The following is a 22,120-nucleotide window of genomic DNA, read 5'->3' on the forward strand; positions in this document are numbered from 1 at the left end:
TTTTTTTGTTGTGGTTTGTTTGTTTGTGGTGTTTTTTGGTGTTTTTTTTTTTTGTGGTTGTTTGTGGTGTGTGTTTTGTTTGGTGTGGGTTGGTTTTTTTGTTGTTTGTGTTTTTGTTGTGTGTGTGTGTGTGTGTTTGGTTTGGTTTTGTGGTGGTTGTGTTTGTGTTTTTGTTTTGGGTTTTTTGTTGGTGTTTTTTGGTTTTTGTGGGTGTTGTGTGTTGTTTGTTTGTGTGTGTTTTTTTTGGTTGTGGTGTGTTGTTTTGTTGGGTTTGTTGGGTTGTGTTTTGTGTTGTTGTTGTTTGTGTTTGTGTGTGTTGTGGTGTTTTTGTTGTTTTGGTGTTTGGTTTTGTGTTTGGTTGGTTGGTGTGTTGTGTGTTGTTTTGTTTGTTGTTGTTGTGGTGTGGTTGTTTTTTTTTTGTTGTTTTGTTTTTGGTTGTGTGTGTGTTTTTTTTTTTTTTTTTTTTTGTGTTGTTGTTTTTTTTTTTTGTGTGTTTTTTTTTGTGTTGTTTTTGTTTTTTTTTGTGTTTTTTTTTGGTTTGGTGGTTTGGTTTTGTGTTGGTTGTTGGTGTTTTGTGTTGTGTGTTTTTTGTTGTTGGTTTTGTGGTTTTTGTTGTGTGTGTGGTGTTGTTGGTTGTTTGGGTTGTTTTGTTTTGTTGGGTTTTTGTGGTTGTTTTTTGTTTTTTGTTGTGTGTTGTGTGTGGTGGTGTGTGTTTTGGGTTTGTTTTGTTGTGTTGTTTTTTGGTTTTTTTGGTTTTGTTTGTTTGTTTGTTTGGGTTGGTTTTGTTTTTGTTTGGTGTTTTTTTTGTTTTGGGTGGTTGTTGTGGTTTGTGTTTGTGTGTGGTTTTGTGTGTTTGTTGGGTGTTTTTTTTTGTTGGGTGTTTGTGTGTTTTTTTGTTTTTTTTTGTTGGTTGTTTTTTGTGTGTTGTTTTGGTTGTTGTTGTGGTTGTTTTTGTTTTGTTGTGTTTGTTTTTTTTTTTTTTGTTTTGGTGGTGGTTTGTTTTTTTTTTTTTGTGTGGGTTTTTTGTTGTGTTTGTTTTTTTTGTTGTTTGTTGTTTTGTTTGTGTGGTGTTGTGTGTTTGTGTGTTGGTTTGTTGTTTTGTTGTTGTTTGTTGTTTTTGTTTTGTGTGTTTTTGTGTTTTTTGTTTTTTTTTGGTGTTTTTGGGTTTTGTTGTTTTTTGTTTGGGTTTTGGTTTTTGTGTGTTGTTGGTTTTGTGTTGTTTGTTGTTTTGTGTTGTGTTGTGGTTGTTTTTTTTGTTTGTGTTTTGTGTGTTTTTTGTTTGTGTGTTTTTTTGTGTTTTTGTTTTGGTTGGTTTTTGGTTGTGTTTGTGTTTGTTTTTGTGTTTGTTGTTTGTGTTTTTTTTTGGTGTTTTGTTTGGTGGTTTTTGTTTGTTGGTTTTGTTGGGTTTTTTGTGGGTTTTGGTGTTGGTTTTGTTTTTTGGTGGTGTTGTTTTTTTTTTGGTTTTTGTTTTTGTTTTTGTGTGGTGTTGTTTTTTTGTTTTGTTTTTTGGTTTGGTTTGTTTTGTTGTGTGTGTTTTTGTGTTTTTTGTGGTGTGTGTTGTGTTTTTTTTTTTTTTGTTGTTTTGGTTTTTTGTTGTTGTTTTTGTTTTGTGTTTTTTTTTGTTGTGTTGTTTGTTTGTGTTTTGTGTTGTGTGTTTTTGTTTGTGTTTTTTTTGGTTGTGTTGTTTTGTGTTTGTTGTTTTTTTGTGTGTTGTTTGTTGTTTTTTTGTGGTTTTTTTGTGTTTTGGTTTTGTAGTTAGTTTTTTTGTTTGTTGGAGTGGTTTGTCGTGTGGGATTGTAGGGTAGTTATTGGGTGCGATTGTTATTGTGTTTTTTTGGTTTGTGTTGTTGTGTTCGTGGTTGTTGTGATTTTTTGGTTTATTTGTTGTGTGTTTTGAGTTGTTATTGCGTCTGGTTTTGTGATTTTGTGTTGAATTGTTGGTGTGGGTGTTGTGTGATGGTTGTGATATGGGAGTTAATTTAATTTGGGTGTTTTGATAATTGTTTTTTTATTTGGTTGTGTTTTGTTTTGGTTTTATTGGTGTTGTGGTGAGTTGTTTTTTTGGTTTATTGGAGGTTGTTGGTGTCGTTTGTTTGTGGTTATTATTGTTGTAGAGCTTGGTTTTGTTTGTCTATGGGTTTGTTGTTTGTGTTTGGATTTGTGTGTGTTAGGAGTTGTGCGTGTGTGCTCTTGATTGTGTGGGTGGTGTGTTTGTGTTTTGTTTTGGGTAGTTTGGGTTGTTGTATAGGGTACTTGTGGTTTTATGGTTGGGTTTTATTTGTTGTTTTGTGTGGGTTTTTGTGTTGTTTTGATATTCTTGTGGGATTGTGTGTTTTTGTTGTTTGGTGTCGTTTTTGTGTGCTTAGTTGTGTTTGTTTTTTTTGTGTTGTTTTTTGGATGCAGGTTTTATTGTGGTGTGTGTTTGTGGTTTGTTTAGTGTAACGTGTTTTTTGTATTTGGGTTATGTTTGATGTTGTTTGGGTTTATGGTGTGTGTTATTGGGTTGTTTGTCGTTTTGTAATGTTTATGGCAAGTTTTGTTTGTTCTATTGTGTGTTTGTTAGTGTGGTTGGTTATATTGTTTTTATGTATTTTGCTTTTTGTTATTTTTTGTTGTTGTTTTTTTTATAGTTTATGTTTTTTGTGGGTTCTGGGTTGAGTTTTGTTTGTTTGTTGGTGTGCATGTTGTTTGGTTTAGTGTACTCTGTTTTGATTGTTTTTTTTAGGTCGTTTTATGTTTTGTTGTGTGAGTGGGTCGTTGTTTTTGTTGATTTTTGTGTACTTGAGCGGAGTCAATTGGGTTTCGTGTGTGTATGGTTTTTTGTTTTAATTGTGTATGTTTTTTTGTATGGGGTTTCTGTTCGTTTGATTGTGTTATGATGAAATGATGTAGTTATGTTATTGAGTATTTCGTTGGTTTTATTTTTTGGTGAGTTGTTTTTTTGTTTTGTTGTGATTTTGTGGGTTTTGTTTGTTAGTGGTGTTTTTTTGAGTTGTTATATTTGGTTTTTGGTGTTTTTGTTTTAGTGATGTTTGGTTGTTTGTGGTGGGTGTTTGTTTGTTTTTTTTAGTTTTTGGGTTTGTGTTGTTTTTTGTTTGTTTGTTTTGGTAGTTGATTGTGTGTGTTGTTTGATAGGTGTGTTGTTGTTTTTGTGGTTTTTTTTGTGTTGTTTGTTTTGTGTTTTTTTTGTGTTGGTTTTATTGTTATTTGTTGTTTTGTGTTTATTTTGTTTGTTGGTGTTGTTTTTTTTGTTTTTTTTTTTGTTGTTTTTGTGTTGTGTTGTTTGGGTTTGTTTTGTTGGTTGTTGTTTTATGTTTTTATTTGTTTGTGTTTTTGTGTTTGTTTTGTTTGTTTTATTTTGGTAGATTAGTATTTTTGTATGTGTTTTTTGAGTGATGTATGTTGTTTTGGTGTATTTTTTAATTTGATTAGTGTTTATGTTATGTTTTTGTTCTGTGTTTTTGTGTATGTGTTGTTTTGATTATTGTGTTATGTTATTTTAAATTATTGAAATGTTTAGTAGAATTATGATGTTTTGATGTGATTTATAAATATTATAATTTAAAATAAGATAATATTATAATATAGAATAAAAATACAGTAGAAATTATATAATTAAAAATTAAAAAAAAGTAGATATAAAAATAAAAGTATGAATAAAATAATGAACTAAAAAAATAAATAATGAAATAAATAGAAATGAATATATAATATAAAATAATGAGATAAAAATTAATATTAGATAAAAAAATATAAATAATGATAGATAAAAAGTAATAAATAAAAGAAATGAAAATATAAAAAATAAAAAAATAAATATATTTAAGAATATAAAATATAGAAACAAGGAAAAAAAAAATTTTATAAAAAATTATAAACGGAGCCAGGAGCGGCTGCTCTCGTGGAAGGAGCGTGAGTTGACCAGACGTGGGAATGTGGGGCACCCCTCTCCTCTCCAGTAGAGCGTCAGGCAGGGAGTTTATCTTCCGAATTGAAATAAAAGATAAAAGCTGGCAGAGCAGAGCGTACATCAAAGGAGAAACAAAAGGGACAGCAGAAAGGGGACACACGACAGAAGCCAGGCGGGCGTCCCCCAGAGCCGGAGCCACGGGGCTTTCTGTGCATGCCCAGGAAACACCGCCCTAGCTGCCAGCCCAGTGCTGCTTCTGGATGGCGGCTGGCAGGGGTAGCTGGGGGGCGGGTACGGACACAGCAGAGTCCAGGCGGAGCGTGGGGACAGACGCGCATCTGTACCCGAGAAGCTGCACAGCCGGGCAGCGTAGCACCCAGGTGCATGCGGCCGTCTGGCCCCGGGAGGGGGAGTGAGGGGGGGGCCTGGAGGTGAATCCCCGTCTCTCTGTCCCTCCTGAGACACAGCTGCGTGTGTCCCAGAGGCTGCCACCGAGGAGCTGCTCTGGGCGGGGGGTGTGAGGGCGCCTGGCCTGCTGGCCCCGGGCCGGTGCACAAGCACCTGCGTCTGCCCTCCGGACATGCTCGCTCCTTGTGGGCGGGCTCTGTGCCACAGGCATGCTGCGGAAATGCGGTGTCGCTGGCCACTGCCCAGTGGAGTCACTGCCCGGTAAAGGAAGAGGCTCACGTGCAGACGCCACCCATGGCGCTAATAGTAATGCCACCGGTCAGGAAGGACCCGTGGCCGGGTGCCCAGGGCCCGGATGTTTGGGGGGGACTTGGGGGGCTGACCCTGCTCACTCCCCCCCCACAGTCCAGCCTCCGAAGCTCACCCTGTGCCCAGTGGGGCCCCAGCAGTGCCTGGAGCAGCCGGCGTTCAAGCTGGAACAGCCTGGGCCGCGCCCCCAGCCTCAAGCGCCGGAGCCAGTGCGGGGAGCGTGAGTCTCTGCTGTCCGGGGAGGGCAAGGGTAGCACGGACGAGGAGGCCGAGGACGGCAGGCCCAGGGCGGGGGCCTCCCCCGGGACACGCCCTATCCCGCTGCGGTGCGCCGAGTCCCTGGACCCCCGCAGCACGCTGGACCCGCGGCCTCCCCGCCCGGCCGCGCTGGCGCCCGCCAAGTTTCAGGAGTGCAACGGGCAGGTCCTGGCCCTGCCCACGGAGTTCTTCCTGCGCATCGACAGCCACAAGGAGGATCCGGCTGACTTCGATGATGACGTGGAGGACGTGAGTGGAGGCCCAACCCCATGCCTCCCCAAAGCTGACCCTGAGGCAGGGACTCGGGACACCTGACTGATGGGGGGCTCTGCGCCCCATGGGGGAGGGGAGGCCGAGCAGCACCTGACACAGTGGCCTGGCCTTCGCTTGTGCACAGAGAGCCCAGGAGCAGATTCTCCTCAGGGGCCACCTGGCCTCCAGCTGAGGGGTGGTTCTGAGCCGCCAGCAGGGAGACCCTCAGAGGAGCAGGAGGGTGAGGCAGAGGCACCCACTGAGGCCAGAGCAGGGTGTTCTACAGGGTGGGGGTCAGGTGCAGGGGCGTGGGCTCCCAGTGAGGGGCTCTCGGTGCTGGGGTGCGGAGGATGAGGCCTGGGAGCCCAGGGGCTGGCCTGGCCAGGAGGGGCCCTGTGGACCTGCCCCCTCCCTCCCTAGAGTTGCTGCCTGCGTCTGCACAAGGTCCTGGAGCCCTACAAGCCTGCGTGGTGCCGCAGCCGCGAGCCCTGGGCCCTATACCTCTTCTCTCCGCAGAACAGGTGAGAGGCTCACCGGGTAGGGGGGCCTTGGAGCCGACCCAGCCCTCAGCGTCCCCACCCCGATCCTTGCGCCCCCCACCACGTGGAGCATCCCCAGGGGGCTGCCCCCCATCTCACGGCGCCTCCACCCACACCGTCCAGGTTCCGGGTCTCCTGCCAGAAGATCATCGCTCACAAGATGTTCGATCACGTGGTCCTGGTCTTCATCTTCCTCAACTGCATCACCATCGCCCTCGAGAGGCCGGACATCGACCCGGGCAGCACCGTGAGGCTCCCTTCCCGGCCAGGGGGTGGGGGTGTGGGGTTGAGGGGCGCGGCCGGCCGCCCACCACCTGTGCTTGCAGGAGCGCGTCTTCCTCAGCGTGTCCAACTACATCTTCATGGCGATCTTCGTGGCAGAGATGATGGTGAAGGTACCTGCAGGCCTGGGAGGACGCCGTCCCGCCCAGCAGCTTACCCACCCACCCCCCATACCTGGCTATGCTGCCCCCCCACCTGGGCTCCTCCTCTGCGCTCCCAGGTGGTGGCCCTGGGCCTGGTCTCTGGTGACCACGCCTACCTGCAGAGCACCTGGAACGTGCTGGACGGGCTGCTGGTGCTGGTGTCCCTGGTCGACATCATCGTGGCCATGGCTTCGGCCGGGGGTGCCAAGATCCTGGGCATCCTGCGTGTGCTGCGCTTGCTGCGGACCCTGCGGCCCCTGAGGTGGGCGGGGCCTGCGGGTCGGTGGGGCGGGGCTAGTGGGCAGGGGCGGGGCCATTGGCCCAGTGGGCGGGGCCAGGTGGGTGGTGCGAGACTGAAGTGGGCGGGGGCAGCGGCCCAGTGGGGGCGGGGCCAGTGGGCAGGATGTGCCAGGTGGGCGGGGCCAGTGGGTGGTGCAAGGTCGAGTAGGCGGGGCCAGTGCCCCGGTGGGCGGGGGCCATCGGGTGGGGTGGGGCCAGGTAGGCGGGGCGATGCTGGAGTGGGCGGGGCCGATGGGGCGGCAGGGCGGGGCCAGACGCGGGCTGCAGTCAGGAGGCAGAAGGGGGTGGGGGGCCTGGCAGCCAGATCAGGGTCCGGCCGCACGTGCAGGGTCATCAGCCGCGCTCCGGGCCTCAAGCTGGTGGTGGAGACTCTGATATCGTCACTGAGGCCCATCGGGAACATCGTCCTCATCTGCTGCGCTTTCTTCATCATCTTCGGCATCCTGGGGGTACAGGTGCGCGCCCTGCTTGCCCGCGGGGGCCCGGCTGTGGCCGGTGGTCTGTAGTCAGCAGTCGGTGCCACTGCAGCCTGGAGAGGGTTGTGCGGGGACGGGTCTGGGGGACGGGGGGCGCAGAACCAGCCCCGCGGGGTGACCTCCGCGCTCTGGTTAGCTCTTCAAGGGGAAGTTTTATTACTGCGAAGGCACCGACACCAGGAACATCTCCACCAAGGCCGAGTGCCGGGCGGCGCACTACCGCTGGGTGCGGCGCAAGTACAACTTCGACAACCTGGGCCAGGTGGGCGGGGTGGGTGATCAGGGAGGCAGAAGGAGGGAGGGGGTGGCAGGTGCCCCCCTAGCCTCAGCTCCTCCTGGCCCAGCATGGCTGCGCTGGTCAGGCCTGGAGCTGGAGTGCATGGGCAGTGGGGTGTGGGGTCCCCTGGGTGCCTGGGCTGGGGCAGGGCTGCGGTGACTGTCCTGGATCTGGCCCTGCAGGCTCTGATGTCACTGTTCGTGCTGTCATCCAAGGACGGCTGGGTGAACATCATGTACGACGGGCTGGACGCCGTGGGCATAGACCAGCAGGTATGGGGCGCGGGCAGCCCCGGCCTCCCAGGTGGAGCCCACTGCCCTCTGGGTGGTCTCAGAGCCTCTCCCCAAGGGCTGTTTTCGGCCTCAGCATTTCGAGGCATCTTGGGGGATGATGCGCTGGCCAGCGCCTGGCCCCTCCGCTGATCCTGGAGTGCATGTGCTGTCCTTGGGAGGAGGAGCCGTCAGGAGGACGGGGACCCACGTGCCCCTTGTGTGCCGCAGCCTGTGCCCAACCACAACCCCTGGATGCTGCTCTACTTCATCTCCTTCCTGCTCATCGTCAGCTTCTTTGTCCTCAACATGTTTGTGGGCGTCGTGGTGGAGAACTTCCACAAGTGCCGGCAACACCAGGAAGCCGAGGAGGCGCGGCGGCGGGAGGAGAAGCGGCAGCGGCGCCTGGAGAGAAAACGCAGGAGTAAGGCGCTCCCAGTGGCGGCGGTGGCGGGTCGGTACCAGCGCCCGAGCGGCTGCTTCACCGCGCGAGCCCCGTGCCTGTGGGGTCGGGTCCAGCCAAGAGGCGGCCTCCCGGCCCTGGTCTCCCTCCCACGCCGGGGTGGCGGGCGCCCGGGCAGGACCTCTGCCTCCCGGCCCCTTCCAGGTGGCCCTGCGCGCTGCCCGTCGTGCCCGGGCCTGCCCAGGGGCTGGGGGCCTCCCGAGGAGGGGCCGGGGTAGGGGAGGCAGCGTGGCAGGAGGTGGGGGTCCCCTTCCAAGTGCCACAGGCCGTCAATGAGACCCCCGATTTTCACCATCCATCGCTGTAGGGCAGCATCAACCCGTGAGTTCTCAGACCATGGGAAGAGCAAGCAGAGCCATCAGAGTCAGACAGGGTCTTAGGGATGTCCCAGCCAGCTTGGGGGCGAGCAGGGGGCCTGCTCAGTGTCCCCACCCACCCTGCCCCGTGTGGAGTGTTCTCGCCCCACCCCACCGAGGCCAGCTCAGACCATCTCCTTGTCTTTCCAGGCACTTTCCCCAGCCCAGGTATCTGCCCACCCCCCGCCCTGCATGCCTTAGCGCCCCTGCTTCTGCCAGCCAGTGCATGGGGCTGTGGGCTGGCCCGGCCTCGGTTCCTCCGTGGCTGCCGAAGGGAGGGGTGGACGTGGCAGGCCGCTGCCAGGCCTGCTGGCGCCCGTTACCGGGTGGGCACGGGGTGGGCGCCAGGCGTCGGTGGGAGGGGAGAGGACTTCTTGGCTCACCTGCCAGGTGTGTGCGCCGCTGCTGCCAAGCTTGGGGACGTCCCCCTGTCGGGCTGCATGCATGGCTCCTGCTCTGCTGCATCCTGGGACACCTGCCGGTTTGTGGCTGCTCCGCATCCTCGGCACTGGCCTGAGCTGACTGGCTGCCAGCCTTGGGCTTTGTGAGCTGAGCCAGGCTGTTTAGTGACTGCACGCCAGCCCAGGGGGCATGAGGGCCCCAGGGAGGGCTCGGTTCCCATCAGCCCCTGCTCTCCCAGGCCTCGGGCAGCCAGCCGGGCCAGCCACTGCCTACATGGGGCTCTGGGGCCCGGGTGCATTCCCATGTTTGTGATGGCGGCTGTGCCCTCACCCGCTGGACGTTGACGAGCCCTAAAGGGTTACTGCAGACAGAACATGTAGTGCAGGCAGAGGTTCTGGGGGACGCAGAACCTCCCAGGACACGGTTATCAACCTCAGATGGGCCAGAGGTCCAGCAGGGCCCAGACAACAGGCGGTGGCCACTGGCCCCTCGGCGGACAAGGAGGGGAGACACTCCAGGCCTGGTGACCGGGGGCAGCTCGTGTGTAGACCGAGATGGAGCAGGGGGCGGGCCACTCTGCCCTGCAACAGCTGAGTGGGGGACGGGACTGGCCCTGCCACCAGGAAGGCCTCCATCTGCTTAGTCTTCACCTAACTCCTTGACATGAGCTCAGGAGCGCAGACCACAGGGGCCAGCCTAGGAGCTCCCTGCAGGGTGGGGACCAAACAGGGCCTGGAGTGAGGGGGTCTCAGCCACCAGGCATACTCCTAGGGCCTGCCCCGGGCTCAGGGTCCCCAGAAGACCCGATGGAGACCTGCTCCTGAGACCCCCTCCTGCCCCAGACTCCCGCAGGGGCCAGAGGCCCAGGGAGCCACTTCTTACCTCCCTTCCTCCCTTCCTGGGAGAAATTCATTCCTCCAGGCTCATGCAAACGCCCTGTGCCTGAGCCCAGGGCCCTCCCCCTGCGGTCCCCACGCTGCAGCCCCTTGGCAGACCACCAGGGACGTCCCAGTGCCACGAGGGCGCCGGCAACGCCCCGCACCAGCTCACGGTCACCCTCTCCCTGCAGAGGCCCAGCGCCGGCCCTACTACGCCGACTACTCACCCACCCGCCGCTCCATCCACTCGCTGTGCACCAGCCACTACCTTGACCTCTTCATCACCTTTATCATTGGCGTCAACGTCATCACCATGTCCATGGAACACTACAACCAGCCCAAGGTGGGGCTCGGTGCCTGGAGATGCCCGCCCTCCCTGCCTCCAGGACGGGTGGCGGGGACACAAGCCCCAGGAGGGCCATAGGTGGGGTCTGGCACTCAGCGGGGTGGCCTGAATCAGAGCTGGGGGCTCCCGGGTCTGCAGCCTGGTCCGAGCCCTCACTGGGGTTTGCAGGGTGCAGAGATGTGGTTTGAGCAGGGAGTCCTTTTTTTAAAACTGATTGAAACTCCCAGGGCCGCCCGCCCCGGAGGGCCCCCCCATACACACACAGCGGTTCAGCCTGGAAACACAGACTGTGGGAACGTCCGTGGGTCTGGCTGCCCAGGAGCGCGCGGGGCAGGAGACGGCCGGGGGGAAGGTGGTCAGCTTTTTATTTGTCCCGTTATGCCTGTGTCTCCATCAGTTTTTGACGAAGGGGCACCCCTTCTCCCCTACAGTGGAAGGGAGTGTCTCAGGGTAACAGCCTTCAGACCTGAGCTGCTCAGCCGGGCCAGGGGTCTGGGCGGGGCAGACGCCCCCCCACCCGAGGGTGCCTCTGGGCCCCGCCTGGCGACCTGGCACGGCCCTGCGTGTAGCAGGAGTCCTGTCCCGCCGAGGTGGGGCGCATAGGGGAGAGGCGGGCGGGCTGGCAGCGTCCGCAGCCTGATGCTCTGCTCGCAGTCGCTGGATGAGGCTCTCAAGTACTGCAACTATGTGTTCACCATCGTCTTCGTGTTTGAGGCCGTGCTGAAGCTCGTGGCTTTTGGGTTCCGGAGGTTCTTCAAGGACAGGTGTGTGGGGCGGGCCCCGGAGCCTGGAGGACCCTCAGGCTGGGTCTCCCCCGCCAGCCTCAGGCCCTGCCTGAGGCCTGAGAGGGGGGTCGCCACTGGGTCGCCGTGTGGGATGTGCCGGGGGCGCGAGGAGGCGCTGAGCCCGCCACCCACCCGCCGCAGGTGGAACCAGCTAGACCTGGCCATCGTGCTGCTGTCCATCATGGGCATCACGCTGGAGGAGATCGAGATGAACGCGGCTCTGCCCATCAATCCCACCATCATCCGCATCATGCGCGTGCTCCGCATTGCTCGAGGTAGGTGCCCGCCTGTGCTTCCCCGGACCCCGTCCTTCCTCGGCTCCCCCCGTGGCTTCCACTGGGGGACCGTGCGGGGATGGGAGCGAGAGGGTCAGGCGGCCCCTGCTGATGCTCAGCTTCTGGCCTTAGTTCTGAAGCTGCTCAAGATGGCCACAGGCATGCGGGCCCTGCTGGACACGGTGGTTCAAGCCCTGCCGCAGGTAGGTCAGCACCCCAGGGCTGAGGGGGCCGCCGCAGATGCCCCCGGAGCACTTGGTCACCCACTTGCATACCCCGCCGTCTTGCCAAAACCACGGTAATCAGTCTGCGCGTGCGGGGAGTCCCTCGGCTGTGCCACGGAGAGTAGGGCCGGGTGCCCGGGGAGGGCTGGAACCAGTGCCCCCCCCAGTCCAGTTCCGGAGGCAGTGGGCAGAGGAGGCCGCCCACAGGGGTCGTGTGAGTTCAGGGGCTCACCGCTGGGCATCCCGTGTGGCCGCAGGCCCCGCGTCTGCCTCCCCATGCTTACGGCCCCAACTCCAACCCTCTGTGTCCTCTTCAGCTGAAGGAGACTCACGGTCCCCCTGTGCTGTGCCTATTCCCTCTGCCAACACCCCCCTTGCTATCCGTCCATCCCCCCAACCCCGTGTCCACCTGTCTGTACACCCAGCGCTCCTAGCCCAGCACATTCCTGTCCAGGAGCTCGCTCACCACCACCCCCAGCAGCCCCTGTAGCTCGTGTTGGGGTGATGGGGATGAGTAGACAGGTGCTGGGAGGCCTGAGAAGTCAGGGTGGCCTGAGCAGTGCTGGCAGGATGTGCTGCCAACGAGCGGGGCGTGGGCGGGGGTCCCTGAGGCTAGGGACCTGGGTCCAGGGGCAGGGCGGGGGTCAGAGCCTGATGAGGGGCTTGGGCAGTGGGACAGGAGCCCCTGGGGGCCCCAGAGCTCCAGGGCCGGGAGCGGTGGGTCAGGGACAGGCCCGAGGGCAGCCTCCCGGAGGCTGGCCGGCGGGGGGTGACGGGGGGGGGCAGCGGCGGCCCCTGACCTCGCTCTGCTTCTTCTCCCGTGTAGGTAGGGAACCTCGGCCTGCTTTTCATGCTCCTGTTTTTTATCTATGCTGCCTTGGGGGTGGAGCTGTTCGGGAGGCTTGGTGAGTTTGCGCAGCCTCGCCCACACGCACGAGGCTCTTGGGCCCCAGGGAGACACGGGCCCCGGCCAGGCAGACGGGCTGCACACCTCGGGCCTTGGCGTCACCCGGCCCCGACAGCCCTGCCCAGCACATAGCGTGGACACTCACGGCGGCCAGAAGCACGATGCCTGACGTGGGACACGCGGGCACACACACACGGGTTCAGGCCAGCCGGGGGGACAGCCACACGTGAGCACGGGAAGTACACACACAAGCACACGTGTGTCCCTGAGCTCGTGAGGCCCCCGGGCACCCTAACTGCCACACATCCCTTCTTGTCACCGTCTCCCTCGTCCCTCAGGCCCGAGGCTCTGGCCCGCGTGTGCAGGAGCAGGTGGGGACTTCATGTGACAGCCCAGTCCTGGTGGGCTCCCCTGAGCACCAGAGAGAACTGGGGTGGCTTCAGGAGTCCCCAGCGTGGGCCTGTCCTGGAGGGGGCGTCCCAGCTCAGGTCCACCCCGAGGGCCTCCTGGGCCTCAGCAGCAGGTGCCTGTGACCCCAGGCCTGACGAGTCCTGGCCCTGGGGCCAGAGTGCAGGGTGCCTCCCGCTCCAGGGCAGCCCTGACCTGCCGCTGAGCCCGAGGGCGTGTGGACCCACAGGCAGGCCTGGGCCACGTGGGAGCCATCTGCTGGGGCTTGGCCGGTGCGCCAATGGAGCCGTGTCCACCTCAGTCCCAGGGCTGAGGGCCGGGCTCTGGGCTGTGCCCAGAGGCAGCCTCCGCAGCCAGAGAGGAGCAGTCCTGCCCCCACCCCCACCCCATCCTGAAAGGACGCGTCCCCGTAGAGGCCAGGCCCCCAAACTACCCAACACGGCACCATCTCCTCCCCGGGAGCGCAGGGCCCGTGTGGGTCAGCGGGGTCCCTGCGTGTGGGCTAACCAGGCGAGAGTCTCCCTGGCAGAGTGCAGTGAGGACAACCCCTGCGAGGGCCTCAGCCGGCACGCCACCTTCTCCAACTTTGGCATGGCCTTCCTCACGCTGTTCCGCGTGTCCACGGGGGACAACTGGAACGGGATCATGAAGGTAGCGGCCCCGGGAGGGGGCACCACCCGGGCGGAGGGGGGCACCTGGTATAGGGTGGGGGGAGGGGGCAGGGTGCCCCGTATGGGGGGAGGGAGGGGGGAGAGGCGCCCCAGCACCGTGCTCCAGCCGCCGCCCCCCCCACCCCCCCCGCCCAGGACACGCTGCGGGAATGTGCCCGGGAGGACAAGCACTGCCTCAGCTACCTGCCCGCCATCTCCCCCATCTACTTCGTCACCTTCGTGCTGGTGGCCCAGTTCGTGCTGGTCAACGTGGTGGTGGCCGTGCTCATGAAGCACCTGGAGGAGAGCAACAAGGAGGCCCGTGAGGACGCCGAGCTGGATGCCGAGCTGGAACTGGAAGTGGCGCAGGGCCCCCCCGCCTGCCCCAGACCCGAGGCCCCGCCGAGCCCAGACACCCCTGGCCTCCTGGTTGTGCGCAAGGTGTCCGTGTCCAGGATGCTGTCCCTGCCTAACGACAGCTACATGTTCCGGCCCGTGGCGCCCGCCTCGGCCCCGCACCCCCGCCCACTGCGGGAAGCGGACGCGGAGACGTGCTCAGGTACAGCCGCCTCCGGTACGGGTCCTCGGGGCTGGGGCTGTGGGGGGGGGGGCAGGCAGGCCTCGGGTGGGGGGATGGCAGCTGCAGGGCGCTCGCTTTCCTGCCCAGACCCGGTGACCTCTGCGCATTCCCCGCCCGTGGAGTCCTGCACGTCTCTCCAGGTCCCCTCTGCGGCCACGCTCTCCCCAGCCAGGGACAGCGACAGCCTCCGTGCCCTGTCCCCTCGAGGCGCAGCCCGCTCCCCCAGCCTCTGCTGGCTGCTCTACAGACAGGTAGGAGAAGCGCCCGGCCCTGCAGCCCAGGCCTGGGGGCCCCCTGGGGCTTCCTGAGCACCTGCCCCCCGGATGGGGCTGGGGCAGAGTCCCCACCAGTGGCTCCCAGCTGCGTCTCGGCCTGCTCCGCGGCCTACCTGGGGAGGGGCTTCCCAGCCGTCTTCTTCATAGGATCCCGGGTCATCCCTGCAGGAGCCCACGCTCGCCGACTCTCTGGAAGGGCACACGGACGGCCCCAAGGACGGCGGCCCAGGCTGGGGGGAGCCTGGTGGGAAGACCCCAATGAGGCAGGCATCCCTGGGGGCCTCCCTACGGTCCCCGCCCCGCTCCCCGCGGCCCGCCAGCATCCGCACTCGCAAGCACACCTGCGGGCAGCGCTGCGTCTCCAGCAGGGCCCCGGCCCCCAGCGGGGAGGAGGCCGAGACCCTGGATCCTGCTGATGAGGAGGTCAGCCACATCACCAGCTCGGCCCGAAGCCCCTCCGCTTCGCCCACTGCCCGAGGCCTGGGGGCCGGCGACCCCGACCTGCGCAGGTTCTACGGCGTGGATGCTCAGGGCTTCCTGGACCCGCCCGGCCAGGCCGAGGAGCAGAGGCGGCCCTCCGGGGAGCTGGGGGGAGGGGACGCCCACGTGGAGACCAGGGAGGTGAAGGGCCGCGCCCCAGAGGCTGAGCCAGCCTTGGGGGCACGCAGGAAAAAGAAGATGAGCCCCCCCTGCATCTCCGTTGAGCCCCCTGGGGAGGACGAGGGTGCGGCCCGGCCCCCGGCGGCAGAGGGCAGCACCACCACTCTGCGGCGGCGAACCCCTTCCTGCGAGGCCCCGCCGCACAGGGACTCCCTGGAGCCCATGGAGGGGGCCGGGGTGGATCCTGCCGCCAAGGGCGACCGGCGGGCCCAGGCCCCCTGCCGCGCGGAACACCTGACCATACCCAACTTCACCTTTGAGCCGCCGGACAAGGGGGGCCCTGGCGGAGACCTGTTTTTGGATGGTGTTCACGGCGTGGCCCCAGAACCCAGAGCTTCCTTTTCGGGGGCCACGGCGCCTCCTGAACCCCATAAAATGGAGCCTCTCGTGCCCTCCAGTGACCCCACAGAGAAAGGACGGGGGCTGCACCTCAGAGTCCTCCAGAGCCCCCCAAAGAAAGCAGGGTCTCCCTCAGCCAGCCCCGCCCCAGGTGACCGTGTGGACAGGCCAGTGTAGCTCAGGGCGTAGTGCTGCAGGTTTCGGTAGCGGGGCTGGGGTGCACCCAGCGGGGTGACGGCCCAGGCAGGGCTGCGTGTGGACCCCAGCTCCGGGCCCGGCACGGAGGAGAAGCGGGGAGCCGCCCGGGGAGGGAGGCAGACGCGGGGTCTGGGCGAAACAGAGTGGAGACATGCCCCTCGGCCTGCAAGCCTATGTCCAGCCTACATCCGGTGGATTCAGGTTTGGGTTTTTCCAAGTTTCGCCACCATGGTCTGTGGCCATGCCCGCACCTGGTCAGCGGTCCCCCGACAGCAGCTGCGTCCCCGCCACGAAGACCAGGAAGACCGGAAGGAGGAAGTCCGAGGCTGCCCAGCAGAGCCCCATTCTCACGCCCGCTTTTCTAAGGAACACGTGCTTGGGGCCACCTGTGCCCTCCCGGGTGGCGGCCTCACCCCAAGGCCGCCACCGCCACGCTCACGTCACTCACTCCTCACCTGTCTGCCCCCCCACACTCTTCGTCACCGTCTCGGCCCCCCGCGGGCCCACGCCCCACTGTTCTGCCCTTGGTATTCCAGAAACGCCCGCGCCGCGGGGGAGTGGGGTCCCTGCAATAAGCCCCCCCCGCTGCCGGCGGCCCCTCGCGGGCCAGGTGAGCAGTGTCCGCAGACGCCCCTGAGTTCCGTGTACGTTTTATTAATTCAGGTTAAACGTTGCAATAATCTGATAATGGGAAATCCGGCTTCTTAAGGGAGGGGGAAGCAGGGGTGGGGGGCAAAGCAAAACGGAATAAATGTTAACTTATTTAAGAAACGCATTGGATGAGTGGCGGCAGGGGGGTGGGACCCCGCGTGGTGGCCGGAGAGCGGGGCTGGGGGAGTGTTCCCGGGACTCCCAGCAGGAGTGGTGCGGGGGGCAGAGCGGGGGCCCGCGGGGACAGCTGCTGAGACGGGACCGTCCACCTGGGGCTCTGGGGGGTGCCCCCCATCCCCGTGCCTCTGCTCTGACCCTGGCAGGGGCCTCGGGGCCACTCATCTCAGCCCCAGCCTCCCCCTACTCCCTCTGGGCCCACAGTGCCCCTGGGACCGGGCCGGACTGTCCATGAGGGGCTCTGGCTCCACGAATGGCAGGGAAAGTGACCCCAGCCCCTCACCGGGTCTGTGACGTGTGCCCTGCGGGGCTGGGGGGCTGCCCTGTGCCCTGCGAGGCCGCGGCCAGGGGTGGCCCATATGCTGCTGTGCAGGAGGGGCAGGGAGGAGGGGCTGAGGGTCGGGCTGTGTGGGTGTCACCTCCCCCTGCCTCCCATGCTTGCTGCCAACTGACACTGCAGACCCAAGGAGACCTGTGGTTCTCCAGTGGGGGGCAGGGACGGTGCCCCCTCTTCCAGGAAGCCCTCCCCGGGTTCCCGTAGCCCTCACCACACATCAGATGGGCACTGCTCCCAGCTGCCCAGCTTATGGCTGCCTCTTCCTAACCGTCCTCTGTGTGACCAGGGCCTCATGACCCAGCTGATTAGGGGCCCTGGGAGGGGCTGGCCTTGCCTGCACTTGACCCCCTGGCTCCCTGTCCGGCTCCAAATCACAGGCCAGGTGGGAGGAGTCCCCCCCTTAGATGTGGGGAAACCAAGGCCCGGGTGGCTGCCTGGCAATCCAGCTGGATGTGGCTTCTCAGGGCTCAGAAGCCCCCCCCCCCCAGCACCTGTGTGGAGCGTGGCCGGTAACTGTCCTGCTGGAGGACGGTGGCAGCGGCACCGGCTCTGGGCCTGCGCTGAGCCCACGCTGGCCGCACGGCTGGGGGGGCAGCAGAGTTCCGCCCAGGCCGCCCCTCCTGGAGCCCGGGTGCCTGATGTCACCCACCCCGGGGGGCAGGGCAGGGGAGGAGTCCCGTGCCGCCCCGTGTCCCCACAGCCGGGACTTCAGGCCCTCGCCCACCTGGCTCCATCCTCCACCTGTGGGGACCCTTCTCCCCGCCCAGGCACCCGCACTCAGCTCCCGGGGGCTGACCCGTCACCTGGACAACGTGGTGGCTTCCCCGGAGGACCAGGCCAGCCTGCTGGAGGCCTTGATCCCAGGGCCCCTCTGGTCAGCCCGTTCCCCCCAGAGGGGCCTGAGCTCCCCGATGGGAGGCTGTGCCCATTGTCCTCACCTGCCGCTGGCCAACCTGGGCTGCGTTCCTTGGCTCCCGGGGCATCGAGGGGCAGCAGGGGGTCCGCCTCCCCCCTCGGGGAACCCGGGGCTTCCCTTCGGAATCTCCTCCCTTGGCCGGTCCCCACACAACCAGGTGGTAAGAAGGCCTAAGTGTCAGGGCGCCTGGGGGCGCGTTCAGCTGGGCACCCTCTCTTTTTTTTTTATTATTTTTTATTTTTATTTTTTATGATAGTCACACAGAGAGAAAGAGAGGCAGAGACACAGGCAGAGGGAGAAGCAGGCTCCATGCACCGGGAACCTGACGTGGGATTCGATCCTGGGTCTCCAGGATCGCGCCCTGGGCCAAAGGCAGGCGCCAAACCGGTGCGCCACCCAGGGATCCCTGGGCACCCTCTCTTGGTTCTGACTCCGGTGGTGATCTCAGGGTTGTGAGATCGAGTCCCGCGTCAGGCTCTGCGCTCAGTGGGGAGTCTCTCTCCCTCCCCCCCTTCTCATGCTCGCTCACTCTCTCTCAAATACGTAAATGTTTTTTTTAAACCCTGTAAGTGGGGAACCCTGGGTGGCGCAGCGGTTTGGCGCCTACCTTTGGCCCAGGGCGCGATCCTGGAGACCTGGGATTGAATCCCACATCGGGCTCCCAGTGTATGGAGCCTGCTTCTCCCTCTGCCTATGTCTCTGCCTCTCTCTCTCTCTCTCTCTCTCTCTCTCTCTGTGACTATCATAAAAAAATAATAATAAAAAAAATAAAACCCTGTAAGTGTATGTCCTTGAGGCTGGGGATGGAGGGAGGCAGCCCTGTGGGCGGTGGCCTGACCCTGAGGGGGCGAGGCGGGAGGAAGGAGGGAGGTGCCCGGTTCTCCTTCATGGGCTTAGGTTGCGCAGGTATCACGGCCGTAGTTCAATAAATGGAAGCTGAAACGGGAAAAGGAGGAGGGTGGGCACCTCTGTCCCTGCTGCTCCACCGGAGTGAGGGCTCTGTGGGCATCAGACCAAGCGGCCCGGGCCCCACGGCCTGCCTGTGACGGGGATGGCTCCTGGCCCCCCTCCGTCCCCGCCCCCCACACCCCCCGGGCGGCTGCAGGAACAGTCAGCGGCTGGAGGAGGACCCTGGTGGATCATTCCAGGGGCTCCCCTAAGGACAGAGATGGTTCCCAGAGCCTTGGTAGATTAAATGTGGATCTTTGCATCTGACGACTGGGAGGGGAGAGGGGAAGATGGATCTAGAAAGCTCTTCCTGGCCTGAAGAGCCCAGAAACTCCCCCTAAGACGGTGTTGCTCTGGTTGTCGGTAGGTTCATGCATGAGACCGTGTGCACAGAGCAGGGGGCCCAGCAGGACGCCCTTCCAGTGACCAAAGTTAGCACCCTGCTTTACGGAAGGACCCGCGGATGAACGGAGACTCTGCTGCTGGGGACGCTTTGCGCCCAGAGACCCTCACTCCCGGGGCCTGGAGGGTAGGGCGGGCCGGGGGGTGGGAGTCCGCGTGGGGCAGGAGCCCCGGCTCCACGAGGAGGGCCACACCACGGCTGCCAGGAACCTGAGTTCGTGTGGACAAGGGCCCTGAAGTGCAACAGCTCCGCAGGGGGCTCCTCTCCTCAAACCTCAGAAACTGAACACTTGCTGAGGCGCCACCGCCCATCGCCCGTCAGAACAAGGACTGCAGGGCGGGGTAGAAAGGGCTCTCTCCCCACTGCGGGCAGCTGCGGGCAGCTGCGGGCAGCCCTGTGCACAGCCTCGCCTGCACAGTGGAGGACGTGTGCAGCCCGGACCTCAGCAGCGCCCCCAGCACACGCCGCGGACACGGGAACGGCCGCGGCCACCTGGTCCTGAGGCCCTGAAGGCGGGCAGCCCGGGGGGGGCCCCGTGGCCACGGGACAACAGGCTCAGGCAGGAGCAGCGCAACCCTGACACACACTGCCGTGGGGGGGGGGGGAGGGAGCAAGGCTCCAGGGGGACCACACCTGATTACACTCAGCCAGGGTGAGCCTGAGGCCAAACGCAACCACATGGGTGCGCAGTGTCAGCGCGGAGGGGGTGGGGGCATAGGGGTCATGCCCCATCTGAACCCTGTCACCATCACCATTGCTGCCTCTGTCCCAAATGCTTGTCACTCAAGAGACACAAGCCATGAGCTGAGAACTGGCCCCGGTCCCAGGGGCTGGGCAGGGGGCGCCTCAGCAACACCACCCACCCTGTGCTCGGGGCCTGGGGCCCCTGTGACGGTGCCTGGACCCCTCCCCTCTGCCCTGTGACCCGCATAGCCAGAGCCAGGCGACAACCACGTCTGCTTCCATGCACTTTAATGAGGGTGGGCGCCCACGGCGGGCTCCGGGGACAGGGGGAGAAGAAGGGTGGTGCCCGGGCTGGGGGGCAGGGGTGAGGCGCCGTGGAGGCTGGCTTCCCCACCAACCCGGGCGGCCCGGGGGCTGGGCTCAGGGCTCCTTGGGGACGTACTGGTGGATCCAGTCCAGGTAGTAGGCGACCCGGGTGTAGATGCCAGGCCTGTTGGGCTGAGCGCAGCCTTCTCCCCAGCTGACCACGCCCGCCTGCAGCCAGACGCCCCTCACCCTGCAGACCAGCGGCCCTCCAGAGTCACCCTGGGGAGCAGGAGGGTCAGGGCGGCTGGGGCCCGGGCGGCGGGGGCCGGGGCAGGGCGGGGGTGCCCACCTGGCAGGAGTCGCTCTTGCTGTTGCCAGCGCACAGCATGTCCTCACGGACGATCCGTACGCCGTCCCCCGTGCTGAGGCCCAGGTGGTATTGCACATCACACATACTGTTCTCCACGATGGGGACCTTGACCTGCTTCAGGGGGAAGGGCGGCGGCAGAGGCGCTGCGGGGAGAGGCGGGTGGTGCATCAGGAGGGGAGCCGACCTGGCCTAGCCGTCCAGGGGCTCCTAGAGGGGGTCGGCTCACCCCGCCCTCCGGCCGCCCCTCACACTCACTTCCACTGTGCACGTCACCCCAGCCCGTCACCCAGCACAGTGTCCCCATGGGGAAGGTCTGTAAGGCGGGTGGCAGGGTGACCGGCTGGACGTGGGCGGAGACGTTCACAGGGTCCTCGAGCTCCAGCAGGGCGATGTCCGCCCCGTTCTCGGGTGTGTAGTAGTTGGGGTGCATGACGATCCGGTTGACGGGCAGCAGGTGGTCCTGGTAGTAGAGGTGCTGCTCCCTAAGCTGAACCCTGATTTCTTCAGGACACACAACGTTCCTGGAGAGAGAGAGGCGCCCACTCAGGGGGCTGAGCAGGCCGCTGGAGCCCCCGCCCCCCCACAGCACCCTCACCCAGCCCCCGCCAGGCCACTCACGGTCCCACACAGTGGGCAGCGGTCAGCACCCACTGCGGGTGGATGAGGGAGCCCCCGCAGATGTGCCTCCAGTACTGGCCTTTGAGTCTCAGGCTCACCTGCCAGGGCCACTTGCTCCCAGGGGCCTCCCGCCCCCCTACGATGCCCACTCGCTGCAGCGCCTGGCCGGGAGCTGGGGGTGAAGCGCCGTTAGGACAGACGCAGCCTGGCCCGGGCTCGGCCACCCCCTGCGCTTCCCCGAACCAAGCCCCCCAATCATCACTGGGCGTGTGGGAAGAGGGGGCAGGAGCAGGGCAGCCCACGGCCAGGACTCACCAGGGGACACGGGGACCAGGCTCCCCAGGAGGGCCAGCGCCAGCACCAGCGGACTGGGCATCTGAAAGGAGCGGTGGGGGAGCAGCGGGGCCAGGCTGGGGTCTGCAGATGGAGTGGGTCCCCTGGGGTCAGGGGTCGGTGCCCTGGATCGGGGCTCAGGGCAGAGGGCTCACCTTGGCTGAGACCACTGCTGTCTGAGCCCAGCTGCTCTCCCCAGCCCACTTATCCTGCCAGGCCGCTGGGGGGGGCGGGGGGGGGCGGGGAGGAGCCTGCCGGCCTCCAATCCAGAGTGGAGGAAGAGGATGATTCACATGAAGGCGCTCCCGTGACCTGCGTCCCCACCACCCGGACACCCTGCCTGGCCCCAAGGGTGGGCGTCTGCCAAGCAGAGGACCCGCCACCCCCTGAGGAGGGCGGGCATGGCCTCAGGCTCTGGATGGCTAAGATGCCTCCCTGTGCTGTCTCCCTCAGAGAAGTTCATGGGGGTGGGGGGAGGCACGCTGCGAGGGCAGGGGGGCCCCCAGGGACAGCACCCCCTGCCAATGCTCACACTGCCCACTTTTCCGCACCCTCCTCCCAGGGGGCTGATATGGCAGGCCTGATTCCTCGGGGACCCCACAATGCCCACCCCTGGGTGCTACTGAGCAGTGCCCCCGATTGCATCTGCACCTTGTGAGGGACGCGCAGTCTGAGGGCTCTCAGCAGAGGGAGGGGCGGATGCACGTGACAATGAGATAACATGAATGGCTGGTGCTGGCCCCCTGGACGCTGCCCCCACTGGGCTCTGTGGCCAGGGCTGGGCCCCCACCCCACCCGTGCCTCCACCCACCTCCTCCCTCTCCCCTGGGACTCCTGGTCACCGGGCCTCCAGCCCACGTCCTCCCTCATGGACCCTGGGCCCCCTGCACCCTCCCTGCCATGGAGCGGCCCCTCCTCTAGGGAGCCTTGCTGTGCCCCACGCTGCCTGGACACCAGCCTGGCTCTGGGTGGCCCCTGCAGCATCTGTCCCAGGTGGTCCACGCTCAGTCCTCATCCTCTCCAGATTTGGGGTTAGTTGTCTGTCCCGGGACGTCAGTTCTCTGACCATTGAGAAGGTGTCTGTAGGGTGGCCCAAGCACGGTGATGGGGCTCAGATGGGGCACCGCCACTCTTCCCCTTGCCCTCCTCCCCACTGACACCGCGCACCCACGTGGAAGGTGGGGCGTTTGGCCTCACGCTCACCTTGA

General features: G+C 61.0%; 2 protein-coding genes across 2 annotated transcripts in view; one reads left to right on the forward strand and one right to left on the reverse strand.

Annotated features, from left to right (window-relative positions):
- Window positions 1-15,864, forward strand: part of CACNA1H (calcium voltage-gated channel subunit alpha1 H) — a gene marked incomplete in the record, with an annotated part of 58,362 nt that extends 42,498 nt beyond the window's left edge. Inside the window, 18 exon segments of the mRNA XM_055340658.1 lie at window positions 4,724-5,134; window positions 5,558-5,658; window positions 5,800-5,923; window positions 6,003-6,071; window positions 6,179-6,363; window positions 6,730-6,856; window positions 7,014-7,139; window positions 7,337-7,426; window positions 7,655-7,877; window positions 9,714-9,865; window positions 10,523-10,632; window positions 10,795-10,928; window positions 11,061-11,131; window positions 11,979-12,057; window positions 12,997-13,118; window positions 13,274-13,676; window positions 13,785-13,948; window positions 14,141-15,864. Coding sequence (XP_055196633.1) covers window positions 4,724-5,134; window positions 5,558-5,658; window positions 5,800-5,923; window positions 6,003-6,071; window positions 6,179-6,363; window positions 6,730-6,856; window positions 7,014-7,139; window positions 7,337-7,426; window positions 7,655-7,877; window positions 9,714-9,865; window positions 10,523-10,632; window positions 10,795-10,928; window positions 11,061-11,131; window positions 11,979-12,057; window positions 12,997-13,118; window positions 13,274-13,676; window positions 13,785-13,948; window positions 14,141-15,148 — 3,699 coding nt within the window.
- A 3,692-nt stretch (window positions 15,865-19,556) lies between these two features.
- On the reverse strand, window positions 19,557-21,073 carry LOC129519912 (tryptase). Its single transcript, XM_055340736.1, has 5 exons — window positions 20,895-21,073; window positions 20,580-20,751; window positions 20,217-20,482; window positions 19,941-20,104; window positions 19,557-19,870 (listed from the first exon to the last, which is right to left on the reverse strand). Exons 1-5 carry the CDS (start codon window positions 20,953-20,955, stop codon window positions 19,706-19,708), a joined length of 828 nt encoding a protein of 275 aa, XP_055196711.1. The 5' UTR covers window positions 20,956-21,073; the 3' UTR covers window positions 19,557-19,705.
- Between the last annotated feature and the right edge of the window lie 1,047 nt (window positions 21,074-22,120).

Source organism: Nyctereutes procyonoides, unplaced genomic scaffold (genome assembly GCF_905146905.1).
Source record: "Nyctereutes procyonoides isolate TBG_1078 unplaced genomic scaffold, NYPRO_anot_genome, whole genome shotgun sequence".
Lineage (NCBI taxonomy): Eukaryota > Metazoa > Chordata > Mammalia > Carnivora > Canidae > Nyctereutes > Nyctereutes procyonoides.

Excerpts from the sequence above, each read along its gene's own strand:
- LOC129519912 (XM_055340736.1), bottom strand. The coding sequence starts at position 20,955 with ATGCCCAGTCCGCTGGTGCTGGCGCTGGCCCTCCTGGGGAGCCTGGTC. Across the intron at positions 20,105-20,216 it reads GGGTGACGTGCACAGTGGAA|CGCCTCTGCCGCCGCCCTTC; the intron begins GTGAGTGTGAGG and ends CTCTCCCCGCAG. Across the intron at positions 19,871-19,940 it reads GCAAGAGCGACTCCTGCCAG|GGTGACTCTGGAGGGCCGCT; the intron begins GTGGGCACCCCC and ends CCTGCTCCCCAG.